General features: G+C 39.1%; 2 protein-coding genes across 4 annotated transcripts; one reads left to right on the forward strand and one right to left on the reverse strand.

The window, feature by feature from the left end:
- The first annotated feature begins 202 nt into the window (after window positions 1–202).
- Window positions 203–18,598, forward strand: LOC134212234 (protein-lysine N-methyltransferase CG9154). Of its 3 annotated transcripts, none has more exons than XM_062689898.1 (3): window positions 203–515; window positions 4,224–4,377; window positions 18,162–18,598. In XM_062689898.1, the coding sequence occupies exons 1-3, from the start codon at window positions 369–371 to the stop codon at window positions 18,548–18,550; spliced, it is 690 nt and encodes a 229-aa protein (XP_062545882.1). In that variant the 5' UTR covers window positions 203–368; the 3' UTR covers window positions 18,551–18,598. The 3 variants fall into 3 exon arrangements, with proteins under 3 accessions (XP_062545882.1, XP_062545883.1, XP_062545884.1); XM_062689899.1 differs by having other exon boundaries at window positions 204–515; window positions 18,186–18,598; XM_062689900.1 differs by having other exon boundaries at window positions 362–499.
- LOC134212236 (prefoldin subunit 1) lies at window positions 18,529–19,309 on the reverse strand. The gene is made up of 2 exons (XM_062689901.1): window positions 19,099–19,309; window positions 18,529–19,040 (listed from the first exon to the last, which is right to left on the reverse strand). Exons 1-2 carry the CDS (start codon window positions 19,117–19,119, stop codon window positions 18,666–18,668), a joined length of 396 nt encoding a protein of 131 aa, XP_062545885.1. The 5' UTR covers window positions 19,120–19,309; the 3' UTR covers window positions 18,529–18,665.
- Between the last annotated feature and the right edge of the window lie 936 nt (window positions 19,310–20,245).

Genomic DNA, 20,245 nt, shown 5'->3' on the forward strand with positions numbered 1-20,245 from the left:
AATCAATAGCTTTCATGTTGTTCTGTTGATTGCCCTATTCAAATTAATTCATGAAAAAAATGTTACTTAGGTCCTTTTGAAAAGTTAAGCGAGAATGGAAACCAAATTTGAGCTGATTTGCGGTTCCGTGTAGATCAGTCGAAGCTACTGGAAGTATAAAACATCGCAAGTGTAAACAAAACAAAACATGTGAAAGTTCATAAATAAAAACAAAGTACGCAGCGCTAAACGCGAATGAGTTGTGAACGAGAAAAAACATTTTTACTTACCAAATTTATTTACTGATTCTTCGTTTGTTTTAGAATTAGGTCGTTTTTTGAAAATTATTGTTAAATTATTTTCCGCGGATCTCGACTCAAGCAAATAATATGTCTCAGACCAACCAGGAGGCCAGCGATAGTGATGAATGCCGCTTACCCGCCGACACGATGCTCATTCTTCAAGAATTCTTACGGCAGAAAGAATTACGCGAGAAGGCCGAAGAAACAGACGAGGGAAGGTTCGAAGAAAATTGGGTTTGTATTATAATATTATATAGGGCTATGGCTTTTATTTTCGTCTGCATTCTTATGATCGTCATGCTAAAAAACCAATGATAGAAACTTTTTTTTAAATCATTCGTTTCAAAAAGTAGGCTCAGGAGGTCAAAACTTGGAGCCGCTTGAAGTTATTCTCGACCTGCTCGTTTCCATTGACAAAAAAGAACGAGCAGAATAGGAGAAACTTCGAGCGACTTCAATCTGCTCATTGTAGACATGACTATTATTGAGTTGTAAGAAATGGTCACTCATTGATTTCAGCACCTATGGTAGGCTTGGTAGCGGATCACATTTTAGTGACAGGGTCACGTTTTAAGGGTCAGTCTCTTTTTTCGACATCAAGTCACTAAAGTCACTATTTTTAAACTATTGACTAGGTTTCGTTAAAAGCATCTTTGCAATGTTATAAAATTTGAAGTTTTATTCGTCGGAAGATGCTTTATTCATGACAGATATGAAATGACAAGGTTAGAAAAAATTAACACCTTTGGCCCAAAAGCTGTTCGCAATTTCTTAGTGACTCCAATTTTGATACGAATATCAGTGCTCTTATTAGATTTACAACAGCGATTAATTGAAGGGGTTTTGTCTTTTGTGTCACTGTTTATGATTGAGAATCTATAAATATTCACAAGTCTAATAGCAGACCCTGCTTATTTTAAAACCTTTTTGCAAAACTATTATCTCTAGACCTTATCATTTTAACTGTTGAGTACTCAGATTCACCTTTTCAATAAAATTCTGATATTTTCATCTCAATCCTGTAGTGACATGAGCTACTCGGTAATATAACCGAACCCTCTGGAAGGGTTCTCAGCATAGAGTATACTGTGTTAGATGTCTAAGGATGTACTGAGTAAATGAAATTAGTTGATTTCTGATTCTGAACGAAAACAGTCGTTTTTATAATGTTGTTGAAAAGCCGGTTATTACAAATTCTACACCATTTCTGACAATTTTAGACATCCGAAACTGCATATACTTTGGATATTCCATCAAGAAAAATCGTTAATTTGAAAGATTTTTAATATTTTGAGTTTGACTGACTCACCGGTTGGTTGCTCGAACTTTTATAAAAATTATCTTTATTAACGAGACTTTCGGCTCTTTGCTGGCTCATCTCGTATCTCGAATTTCTTGTTTAGGCTTTTTTTTAATCCTCGGTTCTCGGGTTTCAGATTTATAAACTTTATCATAATTTGTAAACTATCATAAAAAGTGCCATTTTCACACACAAGCGAAGGTTCTCCTAATAAGTTCAAACCCATAATAAACATTATGGCACCTTATTCTGTATGACTTGCCTCAAAGTTGTGTTGTTCACCACTCATCAGTTACACAAGTTACAACCGAACTAACATTTAATGCCAATGTAAATGTTATTTCAACTCATCTATACGGCTTCAAGCTGAATATGTGTGCTATACATATTAGAGTTGGGCGTCATGGTCATTTTTTCAAATCAATGGTTTTTCGAAGCCATTCTGGGTCCTGAACAACTGTGCAGAATTGGGGACCGATTGGTTGCTTCCTCGCTTTCCGCATCGCGTTTGAAGTTTGTATGGAAATTAGTATGGGAGAACGTATATTTTTGCATTTCTACTACTAGAGGTTTCAGTTCATCGTAAACCAAGTGGCACATTGAACCCAAAGGATGCCGAAAAACTTTGCTGAAGAAGGCACGTTGCTGGAACGTCCACGAAAAAAGTTATAACGCTTCGAACATTGAGTGTTCAAACCATATGCAAAAAATCATTTATTCTGCCAGCACTGCCGTACTACGTAGACCAATAATTTAACCGAGTGTTATTTCAAAATAATTGATCTTATAGGGCTTTAGAGCTAATGGGAGCTATCCGGAATCATTTTACAAAGAAAAAAAATTCGACAAGAAGGAAGATGGGTTTTGCCTTCCGATAACCATAGGTTGTCTGGTAGTGCTGGCAGTAACATTGATTTCTTGCATTTGGTTTGAACAATCAATTTTCGAAACGTAATAACATTTTTTGTAGACCTTCCAGCTGCGTACCTTCTTCGGCAAAGTCTTTCGGCATCTTCCAGACTATATGCTCACGTATTGAGTCACGAGATTGATGATAAATTGAAGCTGCTAAGAGCAAAAATGTGAAAAAGTACGTTTTCCCATACTAATCTCCAAACGTGATGCGGCATGCGAGGTTGCAACCAATCGAGCCCATATTTTGCACAGTTGATTGGGGTCTTAAAACGATTCAGAAAAACCTTGATCTCACTTGATCGGACGATGTTTGCGTTTTTCCATACAACTGCGCCCCACTCTAATACATATGATCAAGAACTTCTATTCAATGCTTTTACCAGCAAATCTGGCGAATCTATTCAGCTGTTTTCGACGTGCCTGCACAACTACTTTACAGCATGTTACACAATGTTTTCTCAATCTTTACTAAACCATTTAGTAATATAATTCGCTTCAATGGCACTTATTCAGATTTTTTGAATCTGTTAAATAAGTTTTATACAGCCACTGAATTTAATTTGATTAAATATTATTTGAGAGGGAGAGTAAATTTCATAATTGTCATAAGACTAACTATTCCCTTTAATTCCATCACTTTGTATTCTTTAAACATAGTCTCATACTTGACTCGACTTGAAAGACAAAAAAACGTCATTACTGTTGAGGTGGAAGTACGTATACTTGTGAAGATTGCAAAGTAATGGAATTAAATAATTCAGGACAAGTGAAGACATTCCACTAAATAAGAACACAATTTTCTTTTCATCGGTTTTTGTTGAATAATATTTTGGCAAATTTTCGGCCAAAAGATATTAAAGATATTTTTTAAATTATTTGTATCGGCCTTATTAACTATATATAAAAGTCAGTTTTTTCACTGCAAATAACATTAAAAGTCACTATTTCTGCAGCTGAAAGTATTACGCATTGCAAGAAAAATTGTTAGTCCTGGAAAATTCAAAGCGCCTCCAATGAATATTTTCCGGGTTTTTGATCAAAGGCAGCTAATGCTAAATTTGTGATGTTTTGTTTATATTTATATCAATGACATTTCTATATTCAACTTGCCTAGGACGTGGTTAGATTTTAACAGAGAGCTCTTGTAATTTTCGATGAAAAGCTGCTTGTATCAGTTGGGGGAGGGCCTACCATAAGGCTGACCCAGAAAGGCTGTCCAGATTCAGTTAGCCGCTGATAAAATCAATCATTATGAACACATTTTTTTAAGGGCATAAAACTGTATGACATTCTTCTGAATTTGATATTTCTTTGATTAACTGTTTTGAGCACTGAGCCGCTAAGCGACCAGTCCTATATACTTCGGGTTAGTGCTGATGATCAGTCCTTACATGTTATGTACGCGTGTAAACACGTCATTCAACTTTCTGGGCTTCATGACAGTTGCTTTGGCATCATATTCAATCCAACGCACACTTTGTATGATTTGTTCTATGCGGGGATTGCCTTCCGCGCGTTATTTCCGCGAAGCTATCCAAATTTTTCTTTTTCTCCGTAATATTTGGTCCCTTTTTTCACCAGTGTTGGTCACTAAAGTCACTATTTTGAGCGGTATTGGCCGCTACCAGCCCTACTATGGTTAAGACCATGGAAATATCTGCCGTTCTCATGTTGTTATGTTCGATGGTTTTAGCAGTATTTAACTTTTTTATTATTATTTTTTGCAGCAACTGAGCCAATTCTGGTATAATGAAGAGACTAAAGTGAATCTGACTCGAATTGTTAGTCATTTCAAGGCTATGTTTGAAACGGACGAGTTTCGAGTAGCGCTGCTTTCGTCGCCATCGCTCTATCATCATGTTAAAAAGGTGGTCAACAACGGTAAGTAGCATACAACTACAACATCCCGCTGTAAATTCCCGTTTGCAAATAATTCTCTAGTAACCTTTATTGCGAACGAAGTCGAAGACGGCGAGTTCGTTGTTTGGTCCAGTTCAGTATTTTTACGAATGGGAATGATTTAGGTGGTGATCCCTGGGTAATAAATGATCATCATTTTTGCGTGTGTGGAGATGCAAGACAATGTATAGATTAGGATTAGAGGACAGGTATTTAGGCCGATACAAATAGTTCAAAACAATTATGCCCCCCTCACGGATTTTTTTTGCTTAAAACTAATATTTTGAGGAGACAACAAAAAATATTTCGGTAAATTATAAGGATTTTCAAAACATTCTTCAACAACCTCGAGGAGTTTTTCGGTTTTTTTTTTCATTTTATTTACTTTTTTTATTTTCCCCCTTGATTTCTCGGAGACCGATAGGACATATTTTTTATTAAATATTTGTAACGGCCTTATAAAAAAAACTTACATTGTTTTTATGGATCTCCAGTTATCCTTACGTCCAAAGGTGTAGAATTGCAAATCCGGAGTTCGATTCTCGGTCCGGTCCAGGATGTTTCCGGGTGGCAAACATTCTTGACTCCCTGGGTATCCATTAGCCTGGGACATGGATATGGAAGCCTTTAGCTCGATCGGTGGAACTATATCTTAGCACCAGCGATTTCAATTTTCCATACGATATACTATGGGGAAATTAACTTTCACAAAGAAAAAATCCCCAAGGTGACCCATTATTCTCTAACGATAAATCAATCCAACTACATCCTAGGAAATTTTGCCAGCCATCGAAGACCACAAAGTTATCCGATGCTAGTGGAAAATGTTATTTACATTTAGATAAAATTGATTGCTGTATAAACGCAAGGCTCATTGTACTTTTTGTTTCAGTATCACTGCCATCTGCTGCTTCCTGTTGTTTGCACAAGACATGTCAGTAGTTCAAAGCTGATCTGATTGGGGAATTTTTTTTCGTTGCAAGTATTCTTTGGAAAGTTCTTTATATTAAGGAATTCTAGCTTTCGAGAAGCTTTCCAGTATTTCTAAAAGACTAACTTTAAGATTCTTGAGATACTGATTTCAGAAGAGAATAATTGAATGAGCTTGCTCTGTCGTGTTGGTACTTGATTTACCTGCTGATAATTCGAATGGAAAACTTGTGTTATAAAGAATTTCAATATTTACTTTATGTTGACTTTGTCAACTTTATGTTGAAACCGCCATAATTATACATACTTAGTTCAAATCTGAGTGTTCAAATGTAGCGATATGGTTTTCCGACATTTCGCGGTGCTCTGTTCCGCGGTATTCAAGTTTAGCTTATCTTTTTAACTTTCCTCTTCTTTATATGGCCGTTTCTTTTATTGCGTTTCACTTTCAAGTATTTTTCTCTTTTTCTACGCATTATTTTATGTTATTTCCAAAAGACATATACATTATTGTCAATATGATTTCGATGTGTGAATTTTGTCATCAAGATACACTATATCATATGATAATGCTCGCTGTCTTAATAGCTTAACAACTATGGTATTTTGGGTTGCTGCTTCTTTTTCTTCTTATTAGCATTGCATCCCCACATTGGAACATCCCCGCCTAACAGCTTCTTGAAATGCCCAATGCACTTCCACATTTACTAACTGCGAGGTTTCTGAGCCAAGTTAACATTTTGACATTCGTATATGATGAACATTTCCTTGATCGGACCGTGAATCGAACCCAGCCACCTACAGCATCATCGCTTTGTAGTTGCGCTTCCTAGCGCATGACTGAGTTGGGCCATTATTTTACAAGATATTTTGCAATAGTTTCGGAACGAATTGACTGATCGATTTTTAATAGCAAACAATGGGGCCGAATTTCCCGTCGAGTACAACTTGTTACGATAAAATTGGTCAATGCTTAAAACCTAATCGTGTTTTTCCAAATTACAAACAGACACCCCCGCAAAAGCTCCCACTTGACGCATCAGATGCTAATCCGAAATAAGTTTAATTGGAAACAACGAACACCTTCCCAGTATTGTGGTATTGAGGTGGCGTGCAAATTTAAACTTCGGACGCTCAAGCATTTTTGATATATAATCTGTCTGCTCTGCTTACACCTCCTTATGGGCCCTCCTTAGCCGTGCGGTAAGGTGTGCGACTACAAAGCAAGACCATGCTGAGGGTGGCAGGGTCATAAGCATAAAAGTAGTATGTCCCAGTGAGGGATGTAATGCCAATGAATAAGAAGCTTTCAAATATTTCAAGTAACACAGTTCAAATAACCATTGCAACCAAGTATAGCAATCATCTTCGAACTATGGGTTTAATACATATATACGAATTATTGCATATAATGTTTGCAACTCGCAAATGACGAGCTCGGTGCTCTAGTGGCTATTGCTTCTGCCTTATAAGCAGGAGATCGTGGGTTCAATTCCATGCTCGTCCCTTTCCTACTTTGTATTTCTATTTTACTTCTTTCTGTGTTTCACGTTCTATCAAAACGATTCCTACTGTTATAACCTTCCACACAATCCCAAAACCTCCCGTGGCACCTATGAGAGGTCGTAGAGTTCTCTGCATCTTTCTTAAGTAGGTGTCCAACTAACCATCCTTCCTCTTCCTCAGCATTCGCAAGGACGTGGCCAGGACAGATCTCGACTATTGGAGAGTGCATTGCTTCCATTTAAGAGATACTGATTAGCTCCAAATCAATATCTGAAGTAACGGATGAAAGCGATGCTACTCTCATACTATAGTCTTGGCTTGTACCACCTACGAATTTGTGCGAATTGCTCAATGCTAATGCTAATGCTACTAATGTTTGCAACTCGAAAATGTCCGGAATAATTTTGATTCAAATTTTGGACAGCATCTAGCTTTGGTTTAATATTTCGGACACTATGATTCAAACTGCAGATACCTGATGACGCAGTACCTTCTTCTTCTTTTTCTTATTGGCATTACATCCCCACACTGGGGCAGAGCCGCCTCGCAGCTTAGTATTCATTAAGCACTTCCACAGTTATTAACTGCGAGGTTTCTAAGCCAAGTTACCATTTTTGCATTCGTATATCATGAGGCTAACACGATGATGCTTTTATGCCCAGGGAAGTCGAGACAATTTCCAATCCGAAAATTGTCTAGACCGGCACCGGGAATCGAACCCAGCCACCCTCAGCATGGTCTTGCTTTGTAGCCGCGTCTTACCGCACGGCTAAGGAGGGTCCCTACGCAGTACCTAGAAGAAAAATTGCAAAAAATTCCAACTGGATAGCTCAGATTCGCTTTTAATTACTTTATCGCATTGAATTAACATGAACTACTATGATGGAACTATACTAAAATAAGCTAAAATCATTAGTCCCTTCGATGAAGCTTGATGAATCATTTCGATCTAATATTTCATTACATACAAATTCAAGTGTTCGTGGTTTAAATATGTCAAAAATTTGATTCTCTAGAATACCACGGAGCCTGATTTGGAAATCCATGTGAAGCGAAACACATTTCACCCGAAATTGTTTCATATATACAATATGGACCAATGCTTATTAAAAGGAGCCATATTCTTATTAGGTATACGAATTTCTCTAGACTTTTCTTTTCAGACATCCCCGTCCTCATGTCGCAGATTTTTTATTTTTCATACACTTTTCACGCATTAAAATTCAATTCGAACATGGAAATATACTTGAGAATGTAAATTTTCGCTGCCTGAATTATTGTAAGATTTGAAGTTTATAAATAAGGTTTTGACATAAATCTGATAAAAATGCAAAAAATTGAATATTGTCCACACATGTTTGTACTGATGCCAATCTGGATTTATCATAAAATATATTTTTTCCAAAACCCATAGAGAGGCAATATGGACATATGTACCTGCACAAGCAACATTTTAGAACCTAATATTCGAACAAGTTCAGATTTCAGTTGCCGAATACAAGAACATTATCATCTAAGGTACAGTGGGGTAAGTGGGTAAATGGGGTAAGTAAAAAAAACGCAAGTATTTCACTGATGAAGCACAGAATTATTCAATTTCACTTCACAATCATACAAGGCCATTCAAATCAATGCGTTGAATAAATGAAGCATGAAATAATTAATTATTTCAACATGCGAGAGTAAAAGTTTATTAACCTTTCAAGTTTATCTTTTGCACAAGTTGTTTTGCGTGTCAATAAATACAAATATTTTTTTATGTTGGTTTTCATAACACATTCAATTAGTGCATTGATAGGTTGGTTTTCTTTGTAGTTTTGAATTCCTGCCCAAAAATATTGATATGAACATCAAAAATTTTGAAAAAAATATTTTATTGCCTCGCCTGTTTTTTACCATGGGTGGGGCAAGTGAAAATTTTCCGACACTGAATGCATTTCTCTATTTTTCCAAACACAAATAATTTCTATTAAGCGTATAAAAACAAATGATACCAATTCGAACTCATTCGAAGGCTTTTGGTTATTACAGTGATACGTGGTAATACTAAAACAGGAACCCAGAGTGCCAAGCGTGTCAGTGTTTTAAATAATCCATGTTTGATAAATAATTCGTGAAAAAATGTTATTTATATAGCCTACGCACAAGAATCACTACTATTGCAAATATATCAACAGTTATGATTTATTTAGTTGAAATTTATAAAAAAAATTACATTGTTAATGTAGACTCTTCTACTGAAATCATAAGTGGTGTTGGTTCAACCAACTAAATAGAAACAGCGTCACGAACTTTTAAACAACTTTATTGCGTGTTAAAGTTTCCTAGGGTAGAAATTCTTCATTAGATTTATTATTCTTGATCACTTGTGTTTCGACTTACGTTTTATGCGCTCATTGGCTATGCGATAGTTTCGCTACGTGAATTCACTGAATCTGCGCGCAAAATATATTTCTGCTGAAACACAATAAATAACTCAACATATTGACCAGCATCATGAAACTTAGTCCACGTGATTTACCTGCTTTTAACGGTTATGCAGTAAACGGTAGAACAAAGAAGAATATGCGTGGCCTGATAACTAGGAATCTAATAGAAGGGATTAACACAATTCAGATCAAATTCATTATAAATCACATTCCAATTTTACCTAATAAATTAATACGGATTCTTATGGAAATTATGCAATAAATTCAAGACAATATCTAACACCGCTTAGCATGGAGTGTACGATAAACAATTCTCCAACGAAGGCTGCCAATGACGTTCGAACTGTCACGTTCCTATCACTTATTGACGGCTGTCACTTCGGCGGTATGTGCAGGGTGCTGATCGACATTATAAGGGTGTTCGCAACACTCCCCCCCAGTAGGCGGTCCTCGGTCCGGCATACTCATCTTTCCTGCGATGTCCAGCACCGCCAGTTTCACTGCAGGTCGCTCATAGGTTCCGGAAATGGTCTGAACCGTCGCTGATCTTACTTGACCATCCTTCGAAGTCCGGGTAGCTATCACTTTTCCCTTCGGCCAACAATTCCTCGGAAGGTTGGAATCAACGATTACGACAATATTCCCAACGACAATTGGTTTCACAGGGTTGAACCACTTTGTGCGCCTTGTAATTTCAGGGGTGTATTCTTCCACCCAACGCTTCCAGAAGTAGTTTGCGAGGATATCAGATGTTTTCCAAGAGTGTCGCATTGCTGTAGCACTGTCGTTGTAAGGAACAAGAGGTTTTGAACCATTTGAGGATCCCACCAAAAAATGATTTGGTGTTAAGGCCGGCGAAGATTCGTCGTCAACAGGAACGTGTGTTAGAGGTCTGCTGTTAACGACATTTTCTATTTTTATCATTAGGTTTCTCAGGACTTCATCAGTAGGCGAGTGACTCAATTTTATTACAGCCAAATTTCGTTTGATGGTCTGAATCAAACGTTCCCAGGTGCCTCCCATATGCGGGGAGACAGGAGGGTTGAATCTCCATGACGTAGTAGGTGTCGTGAACTCAGTTGCTAGTTTATGGTTATCGATCAGTGCTTGAGCTTCCTTGAGCTCTTTTGAAGCCCCTACAAAATTTGTACCTCGATCGCTAATTATTTGTATCGGAGTTCCACGTCTAGCAAAACAGTTGTTAAGGGCCATTATGCACGAATCGGTTGAAAGAGAATGGGCTATTTCAATATGGATTGCCCTAGTTGTCAAGCACGTCACCAATACTCCCCATCGTTTTTCCGGGCGTCGTCTAACTGTGACTTGATAAGGTCCGAAGTAGTCGACTCCCACGTATGAAAATGGACGGACGTAAGCCGCCAATCGCTCTTTTGGTAAGTTGGCCATCATCGGTGGTTTGGGCTTAGCTCGGTAGTTTTACAATACTGGCAGTACCTGCGAGTTTTGTTACACTCTACGCGCACCTTTGGTATGTAAAACCTTTTACGTGCTTCGTTGACGAATGTCTCGTTACCTTGGTGGTGATATTTTTCATGAATATCTTTCAGCACTAGCCTAGTGAGGGAATGGCTACGGGGCAGGACTATCGGAAATGGAGTGTTTTCCCCAATATAATCGCACACATCTATACGGCTATGTATACGCATCAAGCCGGTGACGTCAAGAAAAGGACTAAGTTTGTACAACGGGCTTGTCTTGGGTAGAATTGGCTTACCTGGCGATATATCCTGCTTCGATAGCGTCCTCATTTCATCTCCATAACACTCAAATTGAGCCCGTTTGTAGAGGTAATTCTCCGCCTCTCGTAGTTCTCCGCTAGTTAATGGCCCTCGCAAAATTTGTTCAAAGTTCCTTTTGCGTTTTATATTGGTGACGAATCTCAAAACGTAGGCAGCTACACGCTGCAAGTGAATCCAGCTGGAATAGTTTTCAGGTTGTAAAGTATCTCTGGATTCTTCGACATAGTGTAACAGTAGGCGTGGGCGAAGTTCTTCCACCGTTTTCTGATTGAAAGATGCTATTGGCCATTCTTCTTCCTGTTTCGATAGGAAAGATGGCCCAGAAAGCCACCGGGAGTCGGCATGGAAACAAGAAGTACCATTCCACTTCGTGCCTTCGTCAGCCACGTTAGATTTTCCTGATAGCCATCGCCACTCCGATACATCTGTTGCTTCAAGAATTTCGCCAACGCGGAATGCAACGAACTGCGAATATTTGCGGTGGTCTGATTTAAGCCAGCACATCACATCCCGTGCATCCGTCCAAAAATACCTCCGCTTGATCTTCACTGAATGTCCTTGTTCGATGTTCTTTGCTAAACGGGTACCGATTACTGCTGCCTGGAGCTCGAGACGAGGAATTGATACGAATTTGATCGGTGCAACCCGACTCTTTGACCCCACTAACGAACATGAAATGTTATCTTCTTCAATGAATCGAAAATACGAAACTGCTGCGTATCCGAGTTCACTCGCGTCCACGAACGTATGGAGCTCCACGAGCCGTTCTATACCTCCCGATGGTGAAAGATGATAACATCGTGGTATTCTAACAGATTCTGCTACGGGAAGAAGCTGCAGCCAGATTTTCCACTTTTCCAGTTGCTTCGTGCCAATCTCGTCGTCCCACGAAATACCATCTCTCCAGATCTCTTGGAAAAGCAGTTTCAGAAGTATCATATAGTTAGACAACATTCCAAGGGGATCGTAGACGGACATCAGCACGCGTAAGACGTCACGTTTCGTGGGGTGTTTGTTGTCCGAAAGTAGCTGCTTATTCCGGTCGGTCGACAACTTGTAGCGAAATTCGTCTGTTCTTGTGTCCCACCACATACCTAGGACCTTCTCTAAAACTGCATCCTTATCTCCATCCAGCCTTTTCTCCGTTGCTTCCGTTTCGCCTAGTGCTTGTGTAACGATTGTTGAATTAGAAATCCAGTTTCTCATTGTGAAGCCTCCCTGTTGGTGTATGTAACGGACGTCCTTCGCTAGTTTTACAGCATCTTCCACGGTGTCGACGCTTACCAACATATCGTCGACGTAGTGACCTTTGTTTATCACTTCCACAGCTTCCGGGAACACTGATTGAAATCTTGCGGCGTTCTCTTTTACGACAAACTGAGCACAGCTTGGTGAACACTTGGCTCCGAATGTCATCACCGTAACAACGTATTCACTGGTTTCATCTTCTTGATCGCTCCACAGAATACGCTGGCATTGCTGATCAACGTTATTCATTCGGATGCGGAGAAACATTTCGGCAATATCTCCAGACACAGCTACACGTTTTCACGGAATCGATATAATATGGAAGTCAATGGTGTTAATTGATCCGGTCCCTTCATTAGTACACTGTTGAGCGAGGTTCCTCCGACGGTCGCTGCAGCATCCCAAACGATTCTCACTTTATTGGGTTTATTTGGGTTATAAACAGGGAACATGGGCAAATACCACACACGGCGTTCAGATTCCTGTTGCTCTTCTTTAGATAGCTTACGAACATATCCTTTCCGCAAATAATTGTTCATCGTTGCCTTCAACGTAGAAGCCAATTCAGGATCTCGCTGCATTCTTTTTAACAGGCATCGATGACGTCGCACTGCCATGGGTCTGCTATCGGGAAGCTGGATGTCATCAAATTTCCATAGCAAACCAGTGCAGTATCTTCCGTTCTCGAATTTTGTCACCGCACGCATCATCTTTGAAGCACGTTCATCTTCAGTTGACATGGGCAAGCTATCTAGTTTCGAGATACCAAGGCTTTCCAACGCAAAATAGTTTTTAACGGCAGAGTTAAGTTCATCGTCGTCCGTTGCGTGATGACACATATGAAAGCTATGTGGAACATTTGTCGCGGTTTGTAGATCATTGGTAATACATGTTCCAAACACCATCCATCCCAATCGTGTTTTCGCTGCCATCGGTTCGTGTTCTTCGCCCTCTCGGCTCTCCACAGGATGTGCTACTCGAGCATTGTTCATCCCAATAAGGATTCGTGGTCGAACATTAGAGTACGAATCAACAGGTAGTCCTTGAAGATGATCATAATTTTCGAAATTTCTGCGAACGGCAAGGACTGACATGGCAGTTTTAGTTCCTTGACTGTAAAAACATCTGTAAGACGGTATGCGGTTGTTTCACTGCGTGTTCCAGAGATGTCTAAAGCAACTATTGTAGCTGAATCTTCATAGCGGCAAGCATCACCAGTCCATCGAAGACACAATGGATAGTCTCGCCCTTTCAATTGCAGCTTTGATGCAAGGCTATCCTCCAGCAATGTTACGGAAGAACCAAGGTCAAGGAACGCGTAGGTACGAACTTTTATTCCGCGGTTGTGTAATATAACTGGAATATACTGAAACAGTACGGATTTACTGTCAGCTTGGTGAGTATTGCAAGTATGAACAACGTCACTTTGGGTAATTGGACTATCAGTAATGTTTTGCCGGTTGCCAGTCGCACTTACAGCAAACCCTCGATGATCCCTGGCATCATTGTGCAATAGTTTGTGATGCTTGAAAGCGCATCCGTTTTTACCACAACTTCTGTTCAGTTTGCACGGTCCTTGATGCCTGGCCAGACAACAGCGGCATAGTTTGTGGTCACGTAGCGAATTCCATCGCGAAGCATGATCTAGCGTTAGAAACTGCTTGCACACTTCAACGCTATCGCAGCATCCTTGGCAAATTATGCACACGTCAGTTAAACTGTTAGTGGAAAAACGTTTGAATTCACTCGGTTGTTGAGTAGTTTCAGTGTGTGCGTTTAAAAAACCATTGTCTTTTCGCACACGCCGCGTTTTTTCAGGCTCACTTCGTATTTGCGGTATGGTTACTGTACTAGCCGCTTCGGCGAGGGTGTATAACCATGTACTGAATTCCGTTAGGGTTACGCGGAATAATCCTTGACGATAGGTTGCCCAATTCAGTCGGATCATAGGTGGTAGACGATCTACGAGACTTTGGAGGAGCGAAATATTGCAGAGATGTTCATCCAGGTTGCAGTTGTGGACGGTGGCTACCATGTTCCTGACGGCTATAGCAAAGTCAATTAGCGTCCCCAGTCTATCTGGCTTGGGCGCCGGTAGTAACTGAATTTTTGAATAAGAGCGTGGACTATTATCTCTGGCCTTCCAAACAGCATTTTAAGGGATGCCATAACGCTATCAAGATTCCCCGGGTGGAGCAGCTGACAGCGTACAGCCCCTTTCAGGAATTTTTTGTAATCGCACCATATTTTCTTCTGGGGTGTATCCGCAAATACGTGTCGTACTCTCGAAGGTACCATAAAACAATGGCCAATGCTCTGGGTCACCATTGTACTCTGGAAGCTCTTTCGACACGGCTTGTCGAGCGGCTATTTGGCTCCTATTCAGTATTGCTGTCTCGTTACCGATTCCCGTCGCTTGAAGCGGATTTGTTTGCGGAAATTCCATGCTAGGACGATTTAGCACCGGTGAGGAATGGGATGGCAGGCCATAGACTGGCCTCGATTGTGGATTGAGCACCGGTGAGGAATGGTATTGCGGATTTGGTAGAACCGGAGCAGGTGGTAGGTCAATAGCTGTCATTCGTGGTTGATGAGCCGAAAATAAATGACACTGTGCGGCTGAGTTTGTCGCTCCACCAGGGTGTGACACTGATGGCATGGAATTGACTTTTGAACTCGGTATTTGGTCAACTAGCAGCTGGTAGCGCTGCAGAAGATGCTTCATCTCAAGTGCTTGCTCTTCTTCTAGAAACCGGAGCCTTAACTCTGATGGCAGCTGCGAGACAAGATTCTGGCGGGTTAATGATGTGGAGGAGACGGGTGTGGAGTGCGATTCTTGTCCGGAAGGAGCTGATGTAGAGGTTGCCGGAATGGTTGATGGTGCGGTTGTCATTAGCGGGTCGACGACCGGGATTGAAACAAAGCTCGTATATGTACGCATTGCGTCGTAAGCACTGATCGATGACGATGGTTGCAATGCTTGGTTCGAGAATAGGCCACTATTAGAAACAGGTGGTACATTTGTTCTTCCCTGTGCGGTTTGCACTACAGACGATGGTATGGGTAGCGCTGGTGAGACATCGGATGCGGTTGTTACGGGAGCAGAGATTCTGGCATCATGGCATCTCTGACAGCTCCAGTCGTAATCAGCGATGGCATCGGTTACGCCCGCACAAGCAAAGTGGTACCACCTTTGGCACTCATCGCAACTGACCATCTGGCTTGTATCAGGTTGTCTACACAGCAAACAGCTTTGTTCTATGCTATGTTCATCGTGGCCTTCTGGTGAATGCGACATTGTGCAAATTCAGTTTCAACTGAAAACGAAACTTTAATATGTTGGTTCAACCAACTAAATAGAAACAGCGTCACGAACTTTTAAACAACTTTATTGCGTGTTAAAGTTTCCTAGGGTAGAAATTCTTCATTAGATTTATTATTCTTGATCACTTGTGTTTCGACTTACGTTTTATGCGCTCATTGGCTATGCGATAGTTTCGCTACGTGAATTCACTGAATCTGCGCGCAAAATATATTTCTGCTGAAACACAATAAATAACTCAACATATTGACCAGCATCATGAAACTTAGTCCACGTGATTTACCTGCTTTTAACGGTTATGCAGTAAACGGTAGAACAAAGAAGAATATGCGTGGCCTGATAACTAGGAATCTAATAGAGAGATTAGCACAATTCAGATCAAATTCATTATAAATCACATTCCAATTTTACCTAATAAATTAATACGGATTCTTATGGAAATTATGCAATAAATTCAAGACAATATCTAACACCGCTTAGCATGGAGTGTACGATAAACAATTCTCCAACGAAGGCTGCCAATGACGTTCGAACTGTCACGTTCCTATCACTTATTGACGGCTGTCACTTCGGCGGTATGTGCAGGGTGCTGATCGACATTATAAGGGTGTTCGCAACAAGTGGATTGTTAATGAAACACAATATGATTTCAGGTTTGATGAATATTTCAAAGATAATTTCTCTGCATTATCGCCAAGGTTCATTATCTTACTATAAACCTGAAATAGAATGTACTGTTAGACACAAATGGAGATGAGATATTAGATCTCAAAAAAATCAAGTAAAGAAAACATAAAAACATAAAAATCATTTAATGGAGGCACTCTAGTGCCCTTTGACTTTCATGAAGTGTCAAAAAGCATCACAACAGATCACAGTTATGCTCTATCTTCTTATATATAAAAATGAAATGGTCTGTGTTCGTATCCGCATAACTCTAAAACGGCTGGATGGATTTTCTTCATTACTTCAGCAGATATTTTTATTATCGTTTCCGACGGGTTTATATGATATTTCCTCATGCGAAAATTACAAATAAGGTTAAGTAAATCGTGAAATACTAAAATTAAGATTCGTATTGAAATTTTGCATGGGCATTTACGCCTACTATGCAGGACAACGTCTGCTGGGTCCACTAGTTCAGTATAATTATCATTTGCATGAAATATATGAACAGAAAATGTGTTCTTATATAGAAAAATTCTCTTTTAAAATCATTTTTTCACTTACCCCACATGTGGGGCAAGTGAAAAATTGAAACCGATTTTTTTGTTTTCCAAATATTTTGTATCCTAAAAGTATTTTTCAAAGTATTTTTTCGTAGGCATATAAAGATTGGATAGATGATTTGTTATGTCATAAATATGATCAATTTCAATATTATATTCAACTTTTATGACTTGATGAACATGAAATATACGATTTCATTTACCCACTTGCCCCACTGTACCTTATGTTAGATTCATTACAGATAAATTACAATACATACCGTATCACTTGCAGTAGCTCAATGTTTATGGCAGCTTATCATCGCAATGAAGCATTTCGATTTCATACCGGGAAGGATGTTAACGATCATTCAGTTATTTGCGTTCGATCATTTAGTAGTTTGTCAATAACACATTCCAGAAGCTGAATTTAAAATAATGTTGTATGGTGGACTTCTAGTGCGAAGGTTTTTCTACAACTTTGCCTAATGGTTCGTTGTTTGAATTCCACTAGTAACGGAGTTATAGCTAAAGTTTCAGTAACTTAGACTAAATGATAACAAAATTCCAATCATTTAGTTTAAGTTACTGCAACTAGCGCTCTAACTCCGTTATTAGTTGAATTCTAATAGCGAACCATTAGGCAAAGTTGTAGAAAAACCTTCGCACTAGAAGTCCACCATACAACATTATTTGAAATTCAGCTTCTAGAATGTGTTATTGACAAAATACTAAATGATCGAACGCAAATTACTGAATGATCGTTAACATCCTTGCGATACCGGTATGGAAAGAATGCTTTCGTATAGTTTCGTGCCATAAAACTTTTATGTGTCCGTGATAGTTGGTTTTACAAGCGGCTGTGTATGAGGCCTGCACAAATCTTCCATCTCGCAGAGGCCATTGAGTCGCCATCCCATTCTAGGCAATCCCCTTGGACATAGTCCCTGCAGCCCTTTTATTTTCATGGAATGTCTATTTTCAATTCAATAGATAATGCATTTTTTCTTTCGTTCAGTGAAACATTTGAATTTTAGAATTGTTCATTCCCCATCCGAATGATTGGGGACGATTAAGAATAGAAATATCATAAAATTGAATAAAAACAACATCGCAATTTAGTAATTTGCTTTCTTTGATCAATAACCAGTAAAATATTGTTTGGAAGCGATTAGGATTTTCCAGCATTCCAAATTTTTCTTGTAATGCGTTGGGAAATTAACTCAGCTTTCTGGTTTTTCTGAATTGCTTTTCGTTGATTGCTGCCAGCAAAACTACACGCCTACAAATTTCGCTTTACTACTCCGTTCAATGCTCCTCCCTTCTTCTCTATACCCATCCCTTGTATTTTTTTTGCATTTAGCGAATTTCTCATCTATTTTACCAGTGACATTATTTGAATTCGACCAACGATTCGCATCCATTGGACAGGATTTCAAACATTTTGACTACAACCGGGCGACCGAGCGCGATTACTTGGAAGAGTTCAGGGAATCTTTCGATCTAATTATTGCGGATCCTCCATTTTTATCGGAAGAATGCATCGAGAAGATGGGCAGCATAGTTCATAAACTTGCTAAACCCAATTGTCGAATCGTTCTTTGCTCCGGATATGCTGTGCGAGAGTGGGCCAAGAAGTTCCTACATCTGGACATTTGCAAATTCGAACCGCAGCACGAAAGAAACTTAGGCAACGAATTTGCTTCATATGCTAATTTCGATATAGATAGTTTGTTAGCAGAAAAAGCGTAGTTTTATTAATCGGCCAAAACGTTATAATGAATTAAGCTTTCCTTATGATCTATTACTTGTTCTCATTCATCCGAAATGCATCCAATAACGTGTAATTATATTAAAAAAACTAAAACTATTCTTTCTTCGCATCGGTTCCGTTTTCCTTCGCAGTGGATTCCGTCCTCTTCTGTTGCACTAACTCCCGGAGGCTATCTTCCTGTTCCTTGAGGTTTTTTAATAAAAATTCTTTATTCTTCTCGCATTGGCTGATAATTTCCTCGAAGTTGCTCTGCTTAGTCTTCATTTCTTCCGTCAACGAAGGAACATCGGAAAGCACAAACATTCGACCAACTGAAGCGTACACGTTGGTATCGGGATTCAGCTGGGAGATTTCCTTGTTGGTAAGTTCTACTCGCTGTTTAGACACCTTCAGGCTGTCCGTCTTAATGTCCAGCATGCGTATTTTTTTGGTTGATTCAATTTTGTTCATCTGCATTTCGGAGAAGGCCTAAATTGGGAACAATATTTAAGTCGTGGGGCTATCGAATCAGGATTCAAAAACATACCTTTTTCAATTCCAAATCCATATTTCTTGTTTAGTTACTGTTTTTATGAAGATAATTGAATAATTAATTCAACTGCTTTTAAAATAATCGTATTCAATCAGTGCATGTGTTATTTTATTTTCCAAAAATCAATCAACGCAATTTTAGGAATTTTACACTGACAATTTTTTACTGACGAGAACTGACGGAACTGACAAGCGCAACAAGGGGCTGATGGATTGTTAATTTATGTTTTCCATATGGCATGCAGCCATATATTTATATTCGGTTTGTTCAGAGAGCTGACCTCAACCACAATTCAATACAAAATCTTCAAAACGACTTATCTGCTTTTGTAAACAAAAATTCAACCATCAATTTGATGGATCTGATAGCACAAAAAATATTTTAGTTACAAGATTGTCGTTTAGCTTCCCTTTGTTCTGCTCCGGATAGACAATAATGACAGGATTGACCATTGCACGAGTCAAAATCTCCATATAAAAAAAATTGTAAACATTGCCCTCATGAGAAGTCACTCCCATTTAAACACGGGTAAAAAAAATGTAAACATTGCCCTCATATGGTGTCCGATGACGTCATGGTGCAATCGTTAATATGTCGAGGTGATCATATAATTTGTACCATATAACATAAAGTTTTTTACTACGCGGGACGTCATCAAGCTCTTTTCCACTCGGAAAGTAGTACTAGACATCTACCGTGATATCTCTGAGACAAAAAAATGAGTCTCCTAGATATTTTTGTTCGATGTCTAGAAACTGTCACACCTCAAATCCGCCTCAAATGCAACAACCGTTTCTACCTCGATGAATAAATTATCAAACCGGTTAGAACCGATTGGATTTGACAGGTCTAGTCTCGTAGATGTTACCTCGATATCTCCTAGACTCGAGTACCACGAATCTGCTAGATATCTTCTAGATGTGAATACCCCCATTCCTTCTTCTTTTTCTTTTTTTATTCTGTTAGCTTTTCTTCCATTTTTTACATTTTGGATAAGATATTTTTTTAATTTTAGGAGTAAAACAAAATGTTTCTATTTTATTATTAAAAAAAAAACAATTTACATGATGAATCCATGTGCACAATGAAAAATAGAACTTATAGCAAAAGTATTCCGTTTGAAAGCGTTTTGGGATTGGGA

Source organism: Armigeres subalbatus, chromosome 2, assembly GCF_024139115.2.
Source record: "Armigeres subalbatus isolate Guangzhou_Male chromosome 2, GZ_Asu_2, whole genome shotgun sequence".
Lineage (NCBI taxonomy): Eukaryota > Metazoa > Arthropoda > Insecta > Diptera > Culicidae > Armigeres > Armigeres subalbatus.

What these genes read in the sequence shown, in the direction of transcription:
- LOC134212234 (XM_062689898.1), top strand. Translation starts at nt 369, where the DNA reads ATGTCTCAGACCAACCAGGAGGCCAGCGATAGTGATGAATGCCGCTTA. An exon ending in GAAGGTTCGAAGAAAATTGG is followed by an intron (nt 516 to 4,223) that starts GTTTGTATTATA and finishes TATTTTTTGCAG; the next exon opens with CAACTGAGCCAATTCTGGTA. An exon ending in TAAAAAGGTGGTCAACAACG is followed by an intron (nt 4,378 to 18,161) that starts GTAAGTAGCATA and finishes TTTTGCATTTAG; the next exon opens with CGAATTTCTCATCTATTTTA.
- LOC134212236 (XM_062689901.1), bottom strand. Translation starts at nt 19,119, where the DNA reads ATGGATTTGGAATTGAAAAAG. An exon ending in TGGATTTGGAATTGAAAAAG is followed by an intron (nt 19,041 to 19,098) that starts GTATGTTTTTGA and finishes TTCCCAATTTAG; the next exon opens with GCCTTCTCCGAAATGCAGAT.